Source organism: Stegostoma tigrinum, chromosome 17 (assembly GCF_030684315.1).
Source record: "Stegostoma tigrinum isolate sSteTig4 chromosome 17, sSteTig4.hap1, whole genome shotgun sequence".
Lineage (NCBI taxonomy): Eukaryota > Metazoa > Chordata > Chondrichthyes > Orectolobiformes > Stegostomatidae > Stegostoma > Stegostoma tigrinum.
Window position 1 is genome coordinate 14,293,718 of NC_081370.1, and position 17,730 is coordinate 14,311,447.

Here is a 17,730-nt window from a genome sequence, read left to right on the forward strand (position 1 = left end):
CTCTGCACACATGCTGCCAGATGTGCTGAGCTTTCTGTTTGTGTTTCTGAGCTCCAGCATCCACAGTTCTTTCAGCTTTTATTCCTTGCATGTTACTGTGGTGTGGGAATATAATGCTGATTCTTTCCTCGAATCATAGAATCCCTATGGTATGAAAGCAGGCCATTTGGCCCATCAAGTGCACCGTGACCCTCTGAAGAACATCCCACTCAGACCTACACCACCCCCCCAACCCTTGTAACCCTGCATTTCCCATGGCCAATTGACCTAACTTGCACATTATTGGACTGTGGGAGGAAACCCACGCAGACACGGCGAGGATGTGTAAACTCTGAGGATGGAATCAAACCCAGGTCCCTGATGTTATGAGGCAGCATTGCTATCCACTTAGCCACTGTACTGCCCAATTATTTGCATTATTTCAAAATCCTGAAGAGTAGGAATATCAGCTCACAAAATCAAGAAGGAGAGTCATTTTGCGTGTAAATGGAGGGGCAGAAAAATTTAGTGAGAACTGTTTATGGATAATTAGTACTAGATGTTGCGTAGAGCCAATTATTATTTAAGGAAATCAGAGATAAATATTTATCATGTAACTATGGAGGGCTTTAACCTTTTATAGACTGGGTAAACCAAATTCAAAATAGCAGTGTGAAGGATGACTTCAACGATTAAATTCAAGATAGTTTTTTCAATCCGAATAAATTGCTGTCAATGGCAATCAGTATAAATTCACTTGCAAGATAGCAACATCACCTGTTGAAGTGTATGCTGCTTTGGATTTCAGAAATGTTTTCACACTGTAAAAATAATAAGATAGTTCTCAGCGCAAACAATGTATTTATTTTCATTTATTCATTGGATATTCATCTTGACACAGTGATGATAAGTTTCCTTCTGGGACTGTATTCTCTGGGTTGTAGATACAATCACAGTACTGCTAGGGAGGGCATTGCAGGATTTTGACTCCGTGACAATGAAGGAATGAAAATAGTGTCCCAATTGAGAATGTACAGACCATGCAGGAGGCCGTGTTTCCATGTATTTGCTACTCTTGTCCATCTAATAATGCATTCCAGCACTTTTCCAAATAATATACATTAGACAGCTGGGTCTGTACTTTCTTGCTTTCTTTCATCATTTTTTGAACAGGAGTGCTGCATGTGTCCAATCGCAATTTGCTGGGATATTTCCTCATTCTAGAGAAATTTGGAAAAATATACCCAGTCCATCCATTATCTCGTAACTACTTCTTTTAAGGTACTGGGATGTAGCTATCAGCCTGTAGCCCCATTTGTCTTTATTAAAAACCATTCATGGGTTGTGGGTTAGGCCAGAATTTATTCCTATCCCCAGTTGCCCTTTAGAAGGTCAAAGTGAAGTGACTTCTTAAATCACTTCAGTCTTTGATAAACGCACAATGCTGTTAGGGAGGGAGTTCCATGATGTTGATCCAATGACAATGAGGGAACAACTATAGAGTTTGAAGTGAGGATGGTATGCCGTAGAGAGAATTTACAAGTGGTCGTGTTCCCTTGCATCTGCTGACCTTGTCCTTCTGGGTGATAACGATCATGGGTTAGAAGGCTCTGTCAAAGAAGACTTGGTGAGTTGCTGCAGTGCACTTTGTAGATGGTTCACACTGTTGCCTGTGTGCATTGGTGAAAGGAGTGAGTGTGCAAGTTTACGGATAAGGTGCCAGTCAAGTATGTAGGTTTTATTTGAATGGTGTTAAGCTTTTTCAGCTTTCTTGGAATGGCACTATTAAGGAAAGTTCACGTCATTCCATTACACTTCTAACTTGTGTCTTGTAGTTGATCGGCAGACAGTGGGGACTCAAGAGATGAGTTACTCGCCGCAGAATTCCAGAACTTTCACCTGCTCTTGAAGCCGCAGAGTTTATTTGGCTGGTTCGGTTTTGTTTCTGGTCAGTGGTAACCCCCAGAATTCTGGGGTATTCAGCAATTGTTATGCTCGGTGTTATTTCGATCAGCAGAGAGTTTTATAGGCCAGAAATACTGTTCCCCGGCCTTGAGATGTATAGAGGCTCCCGTCTGACCAAAGCAGCCTTCATGGACATTGAGCAGAAGTTAGCAACATGTTTTCCAAGTAAGACTTGGTCCACTTGAACGTCAATGATCTCCTCCTCTCTTCCTTGAAACAGTGTGGTGGTATTTCAGCAAAATGCTTTCCTTGAGGGAAGGCCAAAAAGATAAGGGCAGCAAATGCATGAGAATTTCACCAAGTTCCTCTCCAGGCCACTCACCATAATGACTTGGAATTATATCACTGTTCCTTTGCTGTCTGTAGGTTGAAATCCTTAAACTCCCTACCAAACTGAGGACTTAAGCGGTTCGGAAAGGAAACTCAACATCACTTTCTCAAAGGCAATTTGGACTGGACAGTAAAGCTGGCCTAGCCAACAATCCCCACATCCCATGAACAAATCAAAAGCACATTGTGGACAGATATATCAGACTGGAGTTTGTATTCTAAAATATTCTGCACCAGATGTAACTTGAGGCCTGAGCCAGTTCATGCAGAAAAGCTTTGTAATTTTTTGGAGAATGTGTCTGAGAGGATATTAGCTGTTGTAGGGCTGCATGTTTTGTCTGGATTTGAGTCTGGGTATTGGATAATGTGGGAAATAGTTGGAACTTTGAGTTGTAGATAAACTCAAGGTACAGTGAATGGTTAGAATGCGCAGCCATAGAGTATGAATGAGTCAGAATTTGAGAGCTTTTTGGGTATTAAAGGAATTAAGGGATTCTTGTTCATATACCTGGCTTTGAACAAACTTGATCTTTAAGGAATGCCTCTGCTCTGTCAGTTCCTTTTTGTGACCCTCTCCACAGCTAGTCTGCTGAATGCAATGTAAAGTGGAATGGTTCAGGTAGGTCTGGATGGAAAGGGGATTAGAGTGCAGCAGGTGTTCTGAGTTGGGGGAGTGGGAGTAGCCTTTTAAGAAGAAGGGTGAAGATGTTGTGAAAGAAGCTGTCCTTGTGGAGAATAAAACTCAGTTGCGATGGTCGCCACAAGAGAGACAGAACCCAGTTGACACACAGCTCCGGCAAATGCCAGTGGATGCAGAAGACTGTGGACTGTTATGGTGATGATGCCAACATATAATTCATATTTTGAACATGAACAGCAGCTCATGTTTGGAGTAATTCAAATGCTTGCCCGTAAGTGATATTCTTGTCCTGGACAGTGACAAAATGTTAGTGACCACTAGGCATTGAAGAAAGAGTATGGAGGATGCAGCATTGGTCTTCAAATGGGATGTAGATTAGGACTGTTAAATTGTGTGGTGTGGAGTTTAAATAACGACCAGGGTGTGAGATTAGGGCTATATATGGTGGGAGCATGGCTTTGCAGCTTCTTGCCATTGCACTGCTAGTGAGAGACAATGTCGGATTGTCAATGCTTGTCTGGGTGCACAGCATACTTCCTAAGATAGCACGGGACCAAGGGATGCCAGACCTTTGGCAGATATCAGTTGAGTTACAAATTATTATGGGAACTGTATGTGGTCAGATGGGTCTAGAATTGGATGTGACAGATTTCCCAGTAACGGACAATGAGGTTAATGAGCCATGTTTGTCTCACTCTGCTTTGCAGTGAAAATCCTGCAATAAAATCTCGGCACAACTCATACTTAGCCATAAATAAACATAAAATTCATCTCTGTGTGTATATTGTTAATGTTTTGATGGTGTAGAAAAATTCATTTTTGTTTTTAACTTCTTACTTTCTTAGATGCTATTCATATGTTGGGTACAGACCCATTAAGAGAAAATTATCACTGAAAGTTCCAGGCTGTGTGCATTTTGGTTTGGTTGCACATGAATTTCTACATGCAATTGGTTTTCAACATGAGCACTCCAGAAGTGACCGTGATAAATATCTCAAGATAATGTGGGAAAATGTTCCAAAGGGTAAGAAAATTGAAAATATCCATTTTGATTATTGATTCATAATTGCTGATACATACTTTAATTTATTTTCTTTATGTTGAGTTAAATTTCCTTTTGAATTGCTTCCAGCTGTTGAATAATATGAGTTACTTAGGGTTCGCATTTGTCTTCGTCTGAAAGTTGTGCTTTATAATTTTTTACTGAGTAATAAGAACCAATACCGTTGCCGTTGGAACATTGCTGGTCACAGGCCTCCAGTCCTAAAACAACCCCCAACCATCCCACTCTCTCTCCGGCCATTAAGCTAATTTTGAATCCAGTTGACAATTTTAGTTTTAATTTGCAAACTCTTTTTGATGCAAATGCATGAAAACTGAACTTGAAAGAAAGCCTTGCACTTATGGAGCACCTTTCACGACACTGGGGCGTTCCACAACTGATGAAATGCTGCTGTAAAGTGTTGTAGAGTGTTTTTGCGCATGTCGTGTCACTGTGCAACTAACAATAGAATTAATAATAAACATTTGTAAGATACACTACAGCCATTTAAAAAGTTTGTTTCACATGAGCTGAGCAGAAGATTCATGAAAACATTCAACATTTTCCATTGGAATACTCGAAAGATAAGGCGGATACGGTGCAAGAGAGGGTGAAAAGAAGACATAGAACATAGAACAATACAGCGCAGACAGACCCTTCGGCCCTCGATGTTGCGCCAACCTGTGAACTAATCTAAGGCCCTCCCCCTACACTATCCCATCATCATCCATGTGCTTATCCAAGGACTGTTTAAATGCGCCTAATGTGGCTGAGTTAACTACATTGGCAGGCAGGGCGTTCCACGCCCTTACCACTCTCTGAGTAAAGAACCTGCCTCTGACATCTGTCTTAAATCTATCACCCTCAATTTGTAGCTATGTCCCCTTGTACAAGCTGAAGCCATCATCCTCGGAAAAAGACTCTCACCGTCACCCTATCTAATCCTCTGATAATCTAGTATGTCTCTATTAAATCCCCTCTTAGCCTCCTTCTCTCCAATGAGAACAGACCCAAGTCCCTCAGCCTTTCTTCATAGGGCCTGCGCTCCAGACCAGGCAACATCTTGGTAAATCTCCTCTGCACCTTTTCCAATGCTTCCACATCCTTCCTGTATTGGGGCGACCAGAACTGCACGCAATATTCCAAATGAGGCTGCGCTAGCGTTTTGTACAGTTGCAGCATGACATCACGGCTCTGGAACTCGATCCCTCTACCAATAAAACCTAACACACCGTAAGAATTTTTAACAGCACTATCAACCAGGGTGGCAACTTTCAGGGATCTATGTGCATGGACACCAAGATCCTTCTGCACATCCACACTACCAAGATCCTTCTGCACCTCCACTACTGGAGTCAGATGAGATAGGGGAAGCGCTAAATGAATATTTTTCAACAGTATTCACTCTAGAAAACAACAATGTTGTCGAGGAGAATACTGAGATACAGGCTACTAGACTAGGTGGGATTGAGGTTCACATGGAAGAGGTATTAGAAATCCTTCAGAAGGTGAAGATAGATAAGTCCCCTGGGCTGGATGAGATTTATCCTCGGATCCTCTGGGAAGCCAGGGAGGAGATTTCCAAGCCTTTGGCATTGATCTTTAACTCGTCATTGTCTACAGGAATAGTGCCATATGACTGGAGGATAGCAAATGTGGTTCCCCTGTTCAAGAAGGGGAATAGAGACAACCCTGGTAATTATAGACCAGTGAGCCTTACCTCAGTTGTTGGTAAAGTGTTGGAAATGGTTATAAGGGATAGAATTTATAATCATCTAGAAAAGAATAAATTGATTAGGGATAGTCAGCACGGTTTTGTGAAGGGAAGGTCGTGCCTCACAAACCTTATTGAGTTCTTTGAGAAGGTGACCAAACAAGTAGATGAGAGTAAACCGGTTGATGTGGTGTATATGGATTTCAGCAAGGCGTTCGATAAGGTTCCCCACAATAGGCTATTGTACAAAATGCAAAGGAATGGAATTGTGGGAGATATAGCAGTTTGGATCGGAAATTGGCTTGCTGAAAAAAGACAGAGGGTGGTAGTTGATGGGAAATGTTCATCCTGGAGACCAGTTACTAGTGGTGTACCGCAAGGGTCGGTGTTGGGTCCACTGCTGTTTATCATTTTTATAAATGACCTGGATGAGGGGGTAGAAGGATGGGTTAGTAAATTTGCAGACGACACTAAGGTTGGCGGAGTTGTGGATAGTGACAAAGGATGTTGTAGTTTGCAGAGAGACATAGATAAGCTGCAGAGCTGGGCTGAGAGGTGGCAAATGGAGTTTAATGCAGACAAGTGTGAGGTGATGCACTTTGGTAGGAGTAACGCAAGGCAAAGTACTGGGCTAATGGTAAGATTCTTGGTGGTGTAGATGAGCAGAGAGAACTCGGTGTCCATCTACACAGATCCTTGAAAGTTGCCACCCAGGTTGACAGGGCTGTTAAGAAGGCACACAGTGTTTTAGCTTTTATTAATACAGGGATCGAGTTCCGGAACCAAGAGGTTATGGTGAAGCTGTACAAAACTCTGGTGCAGCCGCACCTGGAGTATTGTGTACAGTTCTGGTCACCGCATTATAAGAAGGATGTGGAAGCTTTGGAAAGGGTGCAGAGGAGATTTACTGGGATGTTGCCTGGTATGGAGGGAAGGTCTTACGAGGAAAGGCTGAGGGACTTGAGGCTGTTTTCATTAGCGAGAAGAAGGTTGAGAGGTGACTTAATTGAAACATATAAAATAATCAGAGGGTTAGATAGGGTGGATAGGGAGAGCCTTTTTCCTAGGATGGTGACGGCGAGCACGAGGGGGCATAACTTTAAATTGAGGGGTGAAAGATATAGGACAGATGTCAGAGGTAGTTTCTTTACTCAGAGAGTAGTAAGGGAATGGAACACTTTGCCTGCAACGGTAGTAGATTCGCCAACTTTAGGTACATTTAAGTCGTCATTGGACAAGCATATGGATGTACATGGAATAGTGTAGGTTAGATGGGCTTGAGATCGGTATGACAGGTTGGCACAACATCGAGGGCTGAAGGGCCTGTACTGTGCTGTAATGTTCTATGTTTTATGTACCAAGAATCTTTCCATTGACCCAGTATTCTGCCTTACTATTATTCTTCCCAAAGTGAATCACCTCACATTTATCCACATTGAACTCCATTTGCCACCTTTCAGCCCAATTTATCTAAGCCTCCCTGCAACCTGCAACATTCTTCCACACTGTCCACCACTCCACCAACTTTAGAGTCATCTGCAAACTTACTAACCCATCCACCTATGGCTGCATCCAAGTCATTTATAAAAATGACAAACAGCAGTGATCCCAAAACAGATCCTTGAGGCACACCACTAGTGACCTGATTCCAGGCTGAATATTTTCCATCAACCACCATTCGTTGCCTTCTTATAAAAAGCCAGTTTCTAATCCAAACTGCTAAACCTCCCTCAATCCCGTACCTCTGTATTTTCTCCAATAGCCTACCATGTGGAACCTTATCAAAGGCTTAACTGAAATCCATGTACACCACGTCCACTGCCCTACCCTCATTCACATGCTTGATCACCTTCCCAAAAAACTCAATGAGGTTTGTGAGACACGACCTGCCCTTGACAAATCCATGCTGACTATCTCCCATCAAATTGTTGCTTGCTAGATGATTATAAATCCTAAGTCTTATAACCCTTTCCAAAACTTTTCCTACAACAGACGTAAGGCTCACAGGTCTATAATTACCTGGGTCATTCCTACTGCCCTTCTTGAACAAGGGCACAACATTTGCAATCCTCCACTCCTCTGGCACTAAACCTGTAGACAATGAGGACTCAAAGATCAAGGCCAAAGGCTCCACCACCTCCACCCTAGTGTCCCAGAGAATCCTTGGGAAAAATCCCATCTGGCCCAGGGGATTTATCTATCATCTCACCTTCCAGAATTGATAACACCTCCTCCTTACTAACCTTAATCCTTTCAATTCTAGTCGTCCGTAACTCAGTCTTCTCCTCTACAATATTCTCCTGTTCCTCAGTGAAAACAGATGAGAAATAATCATTTAGCACCTCTGGCATGTTCCTATCCCTTTCCATCGCTAAACTTCAGGCAGATTCTTTGCTTGCGAAGATCAGTTGGGAAGAGATCCGTCAGCGATTTCGATGGCACAACCATTGGTAGCTGTAGACTCCTATTCTGTACCTGCAGATCCTGTGACAGTGCGGGCAGGGGAATGCTCTGGACAGCGGGGCTTGAGATGAGGGCTCCTTCCTGCGTTTTCGTCTGCCCTCTGCAGCTGCTCTTCTCAAACATTCGAACTGCTCCGTCGCCGTCGTAGTTTTCTTCTGCCATGCATCCCTGTCAGAGGCCAGCTTTTGCCATTCCATTGAGGTGATGCCGGCCTAAGACAGCTGTTGCTTTAGTTGGTCCTTGTAGCTCTTGTGCGGGGCACCACGGTTTCTTTTGCCGTCGCAGAGTTCCCCGAAGAACACAGCCTTGGGTATTCTGGTGTTGTCCATCCGCGATACGTGACCCGACCATCGAAGTTGCTTCAGGAGAAGGGTCGCTTCGATGCTGGGGAGCCGGGCCTTTTCCAGCACTTTGTTGTTAGAGACGCGGTCCTGCCAGGTGATACACAATATAGAGCGCAGGCAATGTTGCTGAAATCATTCCAGCAGCTGCATCTGTTTCCAATACTGAACCCAGGCCTTGGAGCCATAGAGCAGTGTGGTGATGACTGCGGCGTTGTAAACCTGGATTTTCGTTGAGATGCTTATCGAGTGGTTTCCCCATACACGCTTCCGCAGTCGCCTGAAGGCGCTACTTGCTTTCACTAAACTAAACATAACCGAATTATGGTCACTCTGTCCAAAGTGCTGACCTACCACGAAATCAACACCTGACCTGGTTCATTACCAAGTACCAGATCCAGTGTGGCCTCCCATCTTGTTGGCCCTTCGACATACTGTGTCACGAAACCCTCCTGCACAGATTGGACAAAAACTAATCCATCCAACATACTAGAGTTATGGCATTTCCAGTCAATGTTGGGGAAGTTGAAGTCTCCCATAATGACCACCCTGTTCCTTTCACTCCTGCCCAGAATAGTTTTGCCACTCCTCTCCTCCACATCCCTGGAACTTTGCGGAGGCCTATAAAAAAGCTCCCAGCAGTGTTATCTCTCCTGTTCTGTTTCTGACTTCAGCCCATACCACCTCAGTAGACGAGTCCTCATCACAAGTTCTTTCAGCCACCATTATACTGTCCTTGACTAACAAAGCCACACTTCCCCCTCTTTTACCACCTTCCCTGATCTTAATGAAAGATCTAAACCCTGGAACCTGCAACATCCATTCCTGGCCCTGCTCTATCCATGTCTCCGAAATGGCCACAACATCGAAGTCCCAGGTACCTATCCATGCTCGAATGACAGACTCCATCTGGATAGTCTTGTGTTTCAAGTTTTAAACTTTTCAATAAATGCAAGTGGAGTATTGTCAGTAAAGATTAATGTTTCTTTGCTATTGTGTCAGACATAGACTTCAAAGTGTTGAAGAACCAATAATAATAATACTCTATTGTACAGTGGAGTATTTCTTAAGTTTTTGGTTTAGTTTCTTTGAAAAATATCAAACTAATTACCCTGTTCAAAATTTAACATTTTATGACAAGACTGTACCTACCCCTAAGATACTAGCATTAATCAATTTTCAAGGTTTAGTGGCCAACATCGGTTTATTTATTCAGATTCCCATTAGTTTCTCAAAGGTTGCTTGGCCCTCTGCTGACTGTACTACTTTTGCTTGTTTTTGTAATATTTTATGAACGATCAAGCTATCATGCTGAAATTACGCCCACACATACTATGAAGGGTCTAGGCCCGAAACTCAGCCTTCCTGCTCCTATGATGCTGCTTGGCCTGCTGTGTTCATCCAGCTCTACGCCTTGTTATCTCATAATTTCCTATTTAGTTGTAGAACAGGGAATTTTATGGGAGCATTCACTTTCACTGATCTTGGTAACACTTGGCCTTCTCTGATAATGTGCTCCAAGGAAGTTACCATTGCTTCTGTGGATTTAATTTTGGCCAAATTTATAACTAGAATTGCTTAGACAGGATCTCTAATTGCATTACACACACTTTATTACAATATGCATGTAGACTGTTGAATCACATCAGCCTTTCTATCTCTACTTGCAATATATTAAAATTAAAATCTTCAAACAACCCTTGAAATTGTTCCAATGGTTCCTAACCAGACTTGGGATTAGTCGATTCTCAACATTGGTTTGTAGTTTAAACAAAAGAGTTAGCAATTAATTAAAAATAGGGTAACTTTAGTAAAGGAATCCTCCTGCAGTGCCACAATGATGCCACCCGAAGGTTGCAGGAACAGCAACTCATATTCTGCTTGGGAACCCTGCAGCCCAATGGTATCAATGTGGACTTCACCAGCTTCAAAATCTCCTCTTCCCCCACCGCATCCCAAAACCAGCCCAGTTCGTCCCCTTCCCCCACTGCATCACACAACCAGACCAGCTCGTCCCCTCCCCCCGCAGCATCCCAAAACCAGCCCAGCCTGTCTCCACCTCCCTCACCTGTTCTTCCCCTCACCCATCCTTGCCTCCCACCTCAAGCCACACCTCCATTTCCTACCTACTAACTTCATCCCACCTCCTTGACCTGTCCATCTTCCCTGGACTGACCTATCCCCTCCCTCCCTCCCACCTGTACTCTCCTCTCCACCTATCTTCTTTTCTCTCCATCTTTGGTCCGTCTCCCCCTCTCCCCATCCCCCTCTCTGATGAAGGGCCTAGGCCCAAAACATCAGCTTTTGTGCTCCTGAGATGCTGCTTGGCCTGCTGTGTTCATCCAGCTTCACACTTTGTTAACCCTACTTTTGCTTGTGTTGGGAGCAAAGCTGTAATAAGTTAGGAGCTGAATATTCCTGACATGTCTCAAACTAAGTGGGGTATTGCTCTGTAAGTGCTTCATGGCCAAGTATCGGTGATACTTTTAATTTCTTAGCTGATGATCCAGATTTGACAGATGGAGCAATAATTGGTCTGATTGTATTTAATTTGCATTTTTCAAACAGGAGATATCTGGGCAATCTTGATAGTAGATGGCAGTAAAGTAGGATGCTCTGGTCGGAGCTCCTTTGCTCGCCAGTCCTCTTACCCCTTTTCCGTCCTTCTTTTTCTCTCCTCTTTATAGGTTTCCCTTTCTTGTCCCCCACCCCCTGGTGAGTGGAGTCATACAGCAAACAGGCTGTATTCCATGGCGGAATGGAGCGATCACAAGATGTGTCCTGTGGTGGAATGAGCACAGACCGGAGAGAGCACGGGCTGGGTCCTACTGTGGAACCAGCACGGGCAGCGTGGCCTTATGCTCTGGGGCCTGTCGGCACACCCTGTGAGCCCCAGAACACCACGAGCAGCAAGCCCTGGAGCAGCATGTGGCTGCAAGCTCAGAGCAGCGCAGGTAAGAAGCCCTGCAACAGGAAGTGGAAAGCACACCCGGACCAGCGGGCAGGCTTCGAGTCCTGCGCGGAGACTGGTGAGAGGAGGTAATCTTGCCACTTACCTTAGTTGCTCTGGAGTAACAACATGTGGGCACCAAACCTAGAGCAGCGCAGGGAAGAAACCTAGGAGCAGTGTGCAGGCAGTGAGTCCTGACTGGAGACTGTTGTGAGGGTGCATTCCTGCCACTTACCTTAGAGCAGCTGAGTGCCACAATGGAGCGGAATGGGGCTAAGAGTGGAACAGGGATGGCGTTGGACTAGGGTCTGGCACAGACAGTCAGACCATATGCAGAGGACCTGCCCTGAGCTGCTACATTGTAACATCTATTTAAAATTTCCTATCTAATTGTAATGTTAACCCTTTAATATGTTCCTATTTTTAACTTATTTTTCAACTCTGTAAGTAATGCAACTACTTTTATTCCTTTGCTGTATCCAAGAACTGTACCTAGGTAGTGCTTATACCTAAGATGTCGCCATAAGAAAACTTTGAACAAAAGACACGGAAGTCATTAATTCTGTGCATGCTCAAGAGCTTCTTCTGCTTTCTGCAGCAAAAATTACTTTAAGCTTGGAGAAAATCAATTTATACTTTCTTTAGCAGTTAGTGTAAGCTGTGACTTTTAAGTAATAAGCTAGTAGCCATTGTAAATGTGAAGCAGTCACCCTGTACTTCTTGCAAACACGTGAAAGATTTCAGAGAAGGAAGATTGAGAAGCAGTATTCTGATTAGTATAAGATTTGTCTCTGTGAATCCTGTAAACAGGAACCACTGAACTACCTTCCTCATCTTTACCTCTGCCTACAGTATCCATATCTTGTTTTCTTTGTGTGTGTGTATAAAGGTTTTATGTTTTAATTAGTGAAGTTATATGTTAATAGTTCATTATTGTTTACCTGAAGCTAAGGTAAATTTATTCAAAATAAATAGTAATTCTTGTTAAGTGCAGGAACCTGATCTATGCTTTCTGTCAACCTGTGTCTAAAAGTCAGGCAATTTGGGGAATTAGGTGTACTTCTCCATCTTTAACTTTTCTGATGACTTTGGAAATAGAAGGGCTTGATTTTCAGCACAGTACCTCAGTGAGGTGTAATTTTTTTAAAAATTCATACATGAGATGGGTGCATCACTAGCCACACCTGCATTTATGGACCATCTCTAATATCCCAAAAAGCCCTAAAGAGATAACTCATCACATTGTTGTGTGTTTGAAGTCACATTTTGGCCAGATTTCCTTCCCTTAAAATAATTATTAAGCCAGATGGGTTTTTAATCATAATTGACCATAGGTACATGGCCACCATTAAATTAGCTTGTTTTTTAAATTCTAAATTTTATCAAAGTCAAATTCCATCACTGCTCTTTTTTGATTTGAACCTATATTCCCAGGATGTTAGCCAAAGGCTCTGGATGACGTTGCCACTATACCACCCTCGCTTTATCTTCATCTGTCAACAGTTTGAAAACTGACACTATTTTTAATGTGTTATATTATTTTGAGTGATGCCAACCTTTTAACAATTTTTCCAACAGCTTCTGCCAGTTTTGTCAGTTGATATTTCTATGTCAATGAAAATAATTTTATTTGAATCAATTCTCAATTTTTTTTAACAGGAAAAGAACATAATTTTAATCTATTGGAGACAAATAATCTAGGCACAGTGTATGATTATGGCTCAATCATGCACTATGGCAGGTGAGTCTGAGATTAGTTCTTAGCTCTGTTTTGTACAGTGGATGTCAAAATTCAAGAAGTGAAACTGCATTATAGCTAAATCATGAACAGATGTTGGAGGGGAATCGGCTTAAAACCAAGTCTCCTTTTCTTAAGATACCAAAGCCGTTCCTAGTCACTATATTTATACGGCTAGTCCAATTCAGCTTCTGTTCAAAGGTAACCTCCAGGATGTTGGTCACGAGAGATTCAGGTAATGCCATAAACATAAAGGAGGTAATAGTTTGATTCTCTCTTGTCGGTAATGGTCATTTTCTGGCATCTGTCTGGTGTGAATATTAGTTACCATTTATCAGTCCAAGCTTGGATGTGTCCAGCTTTTGCTGCATTTTGACATGGGCTGCTTCACTACCTGAGGAGTTGCTTTTTTTTTGTTGAGTTTTAAGATTATCTTGCTAGCTCAGATGACATGAGATTTGGAAATTGCAAAAATTGTTTGTTTGAATTTTAAATGGACAAATCTGCACCAACTAAATTTTTAATGTTCTAGTGGTTCTGTCGAGAGACTTTCAAGTTTCTTTGTACTACGTTTCTTCTTTTTGGTATTTCTGATCTGGTTTTCCCTTGTTCTGTTCCATGTCCTGTGGAACTTCAGACTCTTCTGCACTCACCTGTGGCACTTAAAACAACATGAGGCATGTTCCTCACTTTCTTCTTCCAAACCGAGAACTTTGCCCATCTCTATTTAGATGCTTAAACAAAGCATTGAACAAGAACATCGAGAGCACACTGTTCTCTCTATCTTTGGCTTTACTTTAACAATTTAACCTTTAACAAGTTTTTTTCATCTTTTTTTGATCTACATAAAACCTAATGGCTTTATCCACATTTGTTGAATGTTTGCAGAAAATTCCTCAGACTCTTGAGCCTTGGTAACATGTTTTTTTGGGTATCTATAGTTTCCATGTTTTGGAACACTGTGAATAATACATTGCATCATTCCACATTGTGACTCTGAAATATGACCGTGTAAAAGATCCACATTCTGCATGGATAACTTTGGGAAACATTTAGATGACAATGATCTCATAAGATTTAGAATGATGGTTGAAAATGTCAATGGCCAATCCAGAGTAAGAAAATAAATTGGCAGAGTGCTGTCTTCAATGGGACAAGAGCAGAACTGGGCCAGATCTTCTTGAATAAAAGGTTGGTTTGAAAAACCGTAACTGAGCAATGGACCCACTTCAAAGAGAAACTGGTTCTAGTACAGTCAAGATATTTTCTGTCAAATGGGACAGTAGGGCAAACAAGTGCAAAATTCACTGGATGACAAAGGAGACACAAGGTAAAAAAGAAAGTGTGCTGATGACAGGTGTCAGACAGAATATACATGTTAAAGCCAGGAAGACAGAAGGTTCAGAGGGGAGGTGGAAAAATGTATTGGAGAAAAGAAGAGGCATTACAACAAAATACTGGCACCAACACAAACAGGAATCCCAAAATTTTCTTCAGGCGTATAAATAGTAGAAGCTTGGTAAAGATGAGTGGAGCCCATTAGTGACCTAAAAAAGATGGGGTTTGAAAGCATTGCTGAAATATTAAATTAATAACTTGCATCTATTGTTACCAGTAAAGTAGATGATACCTAGGCCATGTTGATAGGGGTGTGAACTGTTACTTTCCTGGACTGGATAAGATGCACCCAAGGATATTGAAGGAAGTGAATGGAAATTGCAGGAACACTGACCATAATCTTCTAGTCTTCCTTAGACTAAAAAGAGATGCCAGAAGACTGGAAAATTGTAAACCTCACATTTTATTCAAAAAAAATTAGAAGAATAAGCCCAGCAAATACAACCAGTTAATTACAGTTTGTTCAGTAACATAGAAAAAGTGGGCTGATTAAATTGAGCCAGTACAGATTTTAAAGTGCAAAACGTTGTTGATCTAAATTGCTGAATTTTTTTGAAAAAGGCAATGAAAGAATAAATGATGGTAATGCTGTTGATGGTGTACAAGGACTCCCAGAACATGTTCAACACAGTTGTACACAACAGATTTGTTAGAAAACTTATAGCTTATAGAATAAAAGAAACAAGAATGGCATAGATTCAAAACTTGCTGACTGATAAGAAATGAGGTGTAGTGGCCAATGGATTTTTTTGGGCTGACGGAAAATTTTTCATTGAGTTACAAGAAAAAGAGAGTAACCAGAGAAAGACATGGCTTATTTAGCACCAAGGAGGTAATGTGTGTGTGAATCCTCGTGACATTGGTAGAGTGTAAAATGAGTACTTTACATCTGTTTTATTCAGAAGGAGGAGGATGTCAGTAGAAAATTTGAGATGATGGACTGTGAAGTTCTTGAGCATATTGTTATAAGAAGCAAGAAGCTATTGGAGATTTTTGATGGATTTAAAAGTTGGTAAATCGCTAGGACCGGATGAGTTGCATTCTAGGCTGCTGTGAGGGCTGAGGGATACCGGCCTTGGTGGAGTTACTTCAATATTGATGAGAGAGAAACATGCCCCTGAAAAGATTCATTGGCCTTTGAATTGTGGTAAGCAATTCTGCATCAAACTACAGTTTGGGAAGCTTGACTTTTTTGATCTTGCCATCAAAACCTGCACCCTGAATGTGGAAAGAATGTGTTTTTTTTTTCCCAGGCAAATGACATTGGTGCAGATGAAAAGCAACAAGTAATTCTCCTGATAGTGTGTGGATCCACAGCTTTTTCTGTTATTCAGAGCCTGACTTTTCCAGAGACACCAGATATTAAGCATATAAGTCCTGCCCAAGGTTAAAAGGACTGACAGAAGCATGTGATGTTGGTTTCACTCTAAGTAGGATGCTGAGCAATTATTTGGTATGTGGGAACAGTGAAGTAATGATGCAAAGCTGAAACCCAACTGAACTTCGAACAGGCACTACATCTGGCTTTGTCGTTAGAAAATGCAACAAGTAGAGATTATGAATTACAGGGTACGCCAAATGATGTGGATACCCTTGCCAGTCTGACTAAGCTTGGGGAACAGCACTTGAGTGAAGGCAGTTGCACAGCCTGACTTAGTACATATCTTGAACTGAGGGACCCTAGGCAGCCCACAGCAAATCCTCAAAACAAAGCTCAGCTTTGGCCAATTGGTTAAGATTTTCTTGAAGATCCAGGCCGGCAACCCATTGTAGTTGCTGCAAGTATGTGGACTTGAGTCAGCAAAAGAGTCCCACTAGGCCTGATTTGAGTAAGCGAACTCATAGGCTAGTATTCAGAAGGGTGCACAACCTGGAAAACCCATCTACATCTGGTTTGGAACAGTTGTATTACTTGGCAACATCCAAATCAGAGCCAATAAAAATAAACATCTAGTCAAATAGTCACCCAGTTCTAACAGAGGTCGATATGGACGGAGTCAGTCTTTACCAAAATTCACTCTGGACTCCAACCCTTAAGTCCTGAGAGTCCATACTGGGGAAACCCTACAGATTAAGGTACATTTTTTTGTTCCAGTCTCTTGCGAAAAGCAGCCGTTTCAGTTACTGCTGATTGATATAAAAAGTTCAGCAAGCTTGATGGAGCAAAATTGGTTGAGAAAGATTCAACTTGATTGGCTCAACATTTTTCGATTAGGAAATGGCTACCTGAGTGCAGTCGTAATTAAATATCCGGAAGTTTTTCAGGTGTAACTAGGAATTATCAAAAGAGACAAGTCCACCTTACATGTTGACCAAACAGCAATTCCACAATTCTGCAAGGTCCACCCAGTGCCATTTGCCTTATATGGAAAAGTTGAGGCAGAAATCAAGAGAGGTAGAAGGTGAAGGAATCACCAAACCAGTGCAGTTTGCAGAATGGGCAGCTCTGGTTGTACTGATTGTGAAGCCTGATGGATTGGTTCTCCTTTGTGGGTATTTCAAACAAATGATAAGCTGCTTTTCACAACTGGATAAATATCGAATCCCTCACATAGAGGACTTATACACAAAGCTGGCCAGGATCGGGGGGAGAGTGTGTCTGTCCTTCACAAAGTGGAACATGAGCCATGCATACCTTAGGTTGTAATTAGATGAGGATTCCCAGAGGTATGCTACAATTAATAGCAATAAGGATTTGTACCAATACACGAGACTGCTTTTTGGGATATCATCAGCCTATGCCATTTTTCAGCAGAAGATGGAGAACATTTTGCAAGACCTGCCTCAGGCCAGCATTTATCTGGATGACATGCTAACAACTGGGAAGACCAATAAACAGCATTTAGACAACTTGGACATGGTGCTTAAACATTTCTCCAAGGTGGGTGTACGGCATTGGAAGAAAAATGTGTTCCAGGCACCACATGCAACCTACTTGGTCTACAGACTCAATAGGAATGGGTCACACCAGTTGGAAGATAAACTAAGGACGATCAAAGATGCCCCGTCTCCCATGTCTATACCAGAGCTTAGGTTTCCCTTGGGTCAGTGAATTCTTAGGGAAATTCATGCGTAACCCGGCCTAGATGCTGGCATCTTTACGTTTGCTAATGAAAAAGGGTCAGCATTGGAAATAGTCTGGTAGCCAAAATGTAGCCTTTAGGGAAGTG

The 17,730-nt window shown here is 42.2% G+C and overlaps 1 protein-coding gene across 1 annotated transcript in view; it reads left to right on the forward strand.

The window, feature by feature from the left end:
* LOC125459481 (low choriolytic enzyme-like) overlaps positions 1-17,730 on the forward strand; it is a 104,615-nt gene that overhangs the window by 56,186 nt on the left and 30,699 nt on the right. The window contains exons 6-7 of the mRNA XM_048545982.2: positions 3,760-3,938; positions 13,084-13,165. Of these exons, the coding sequence (XP_048401939.2) occupies positions 3,760-3,938; positions 13,084-13,165 (261 nt within the window). The remainder of the gene's footprint in view (positions 1-3,759; positions 3,939-13,083; positions 13,166-17,730) is intronic.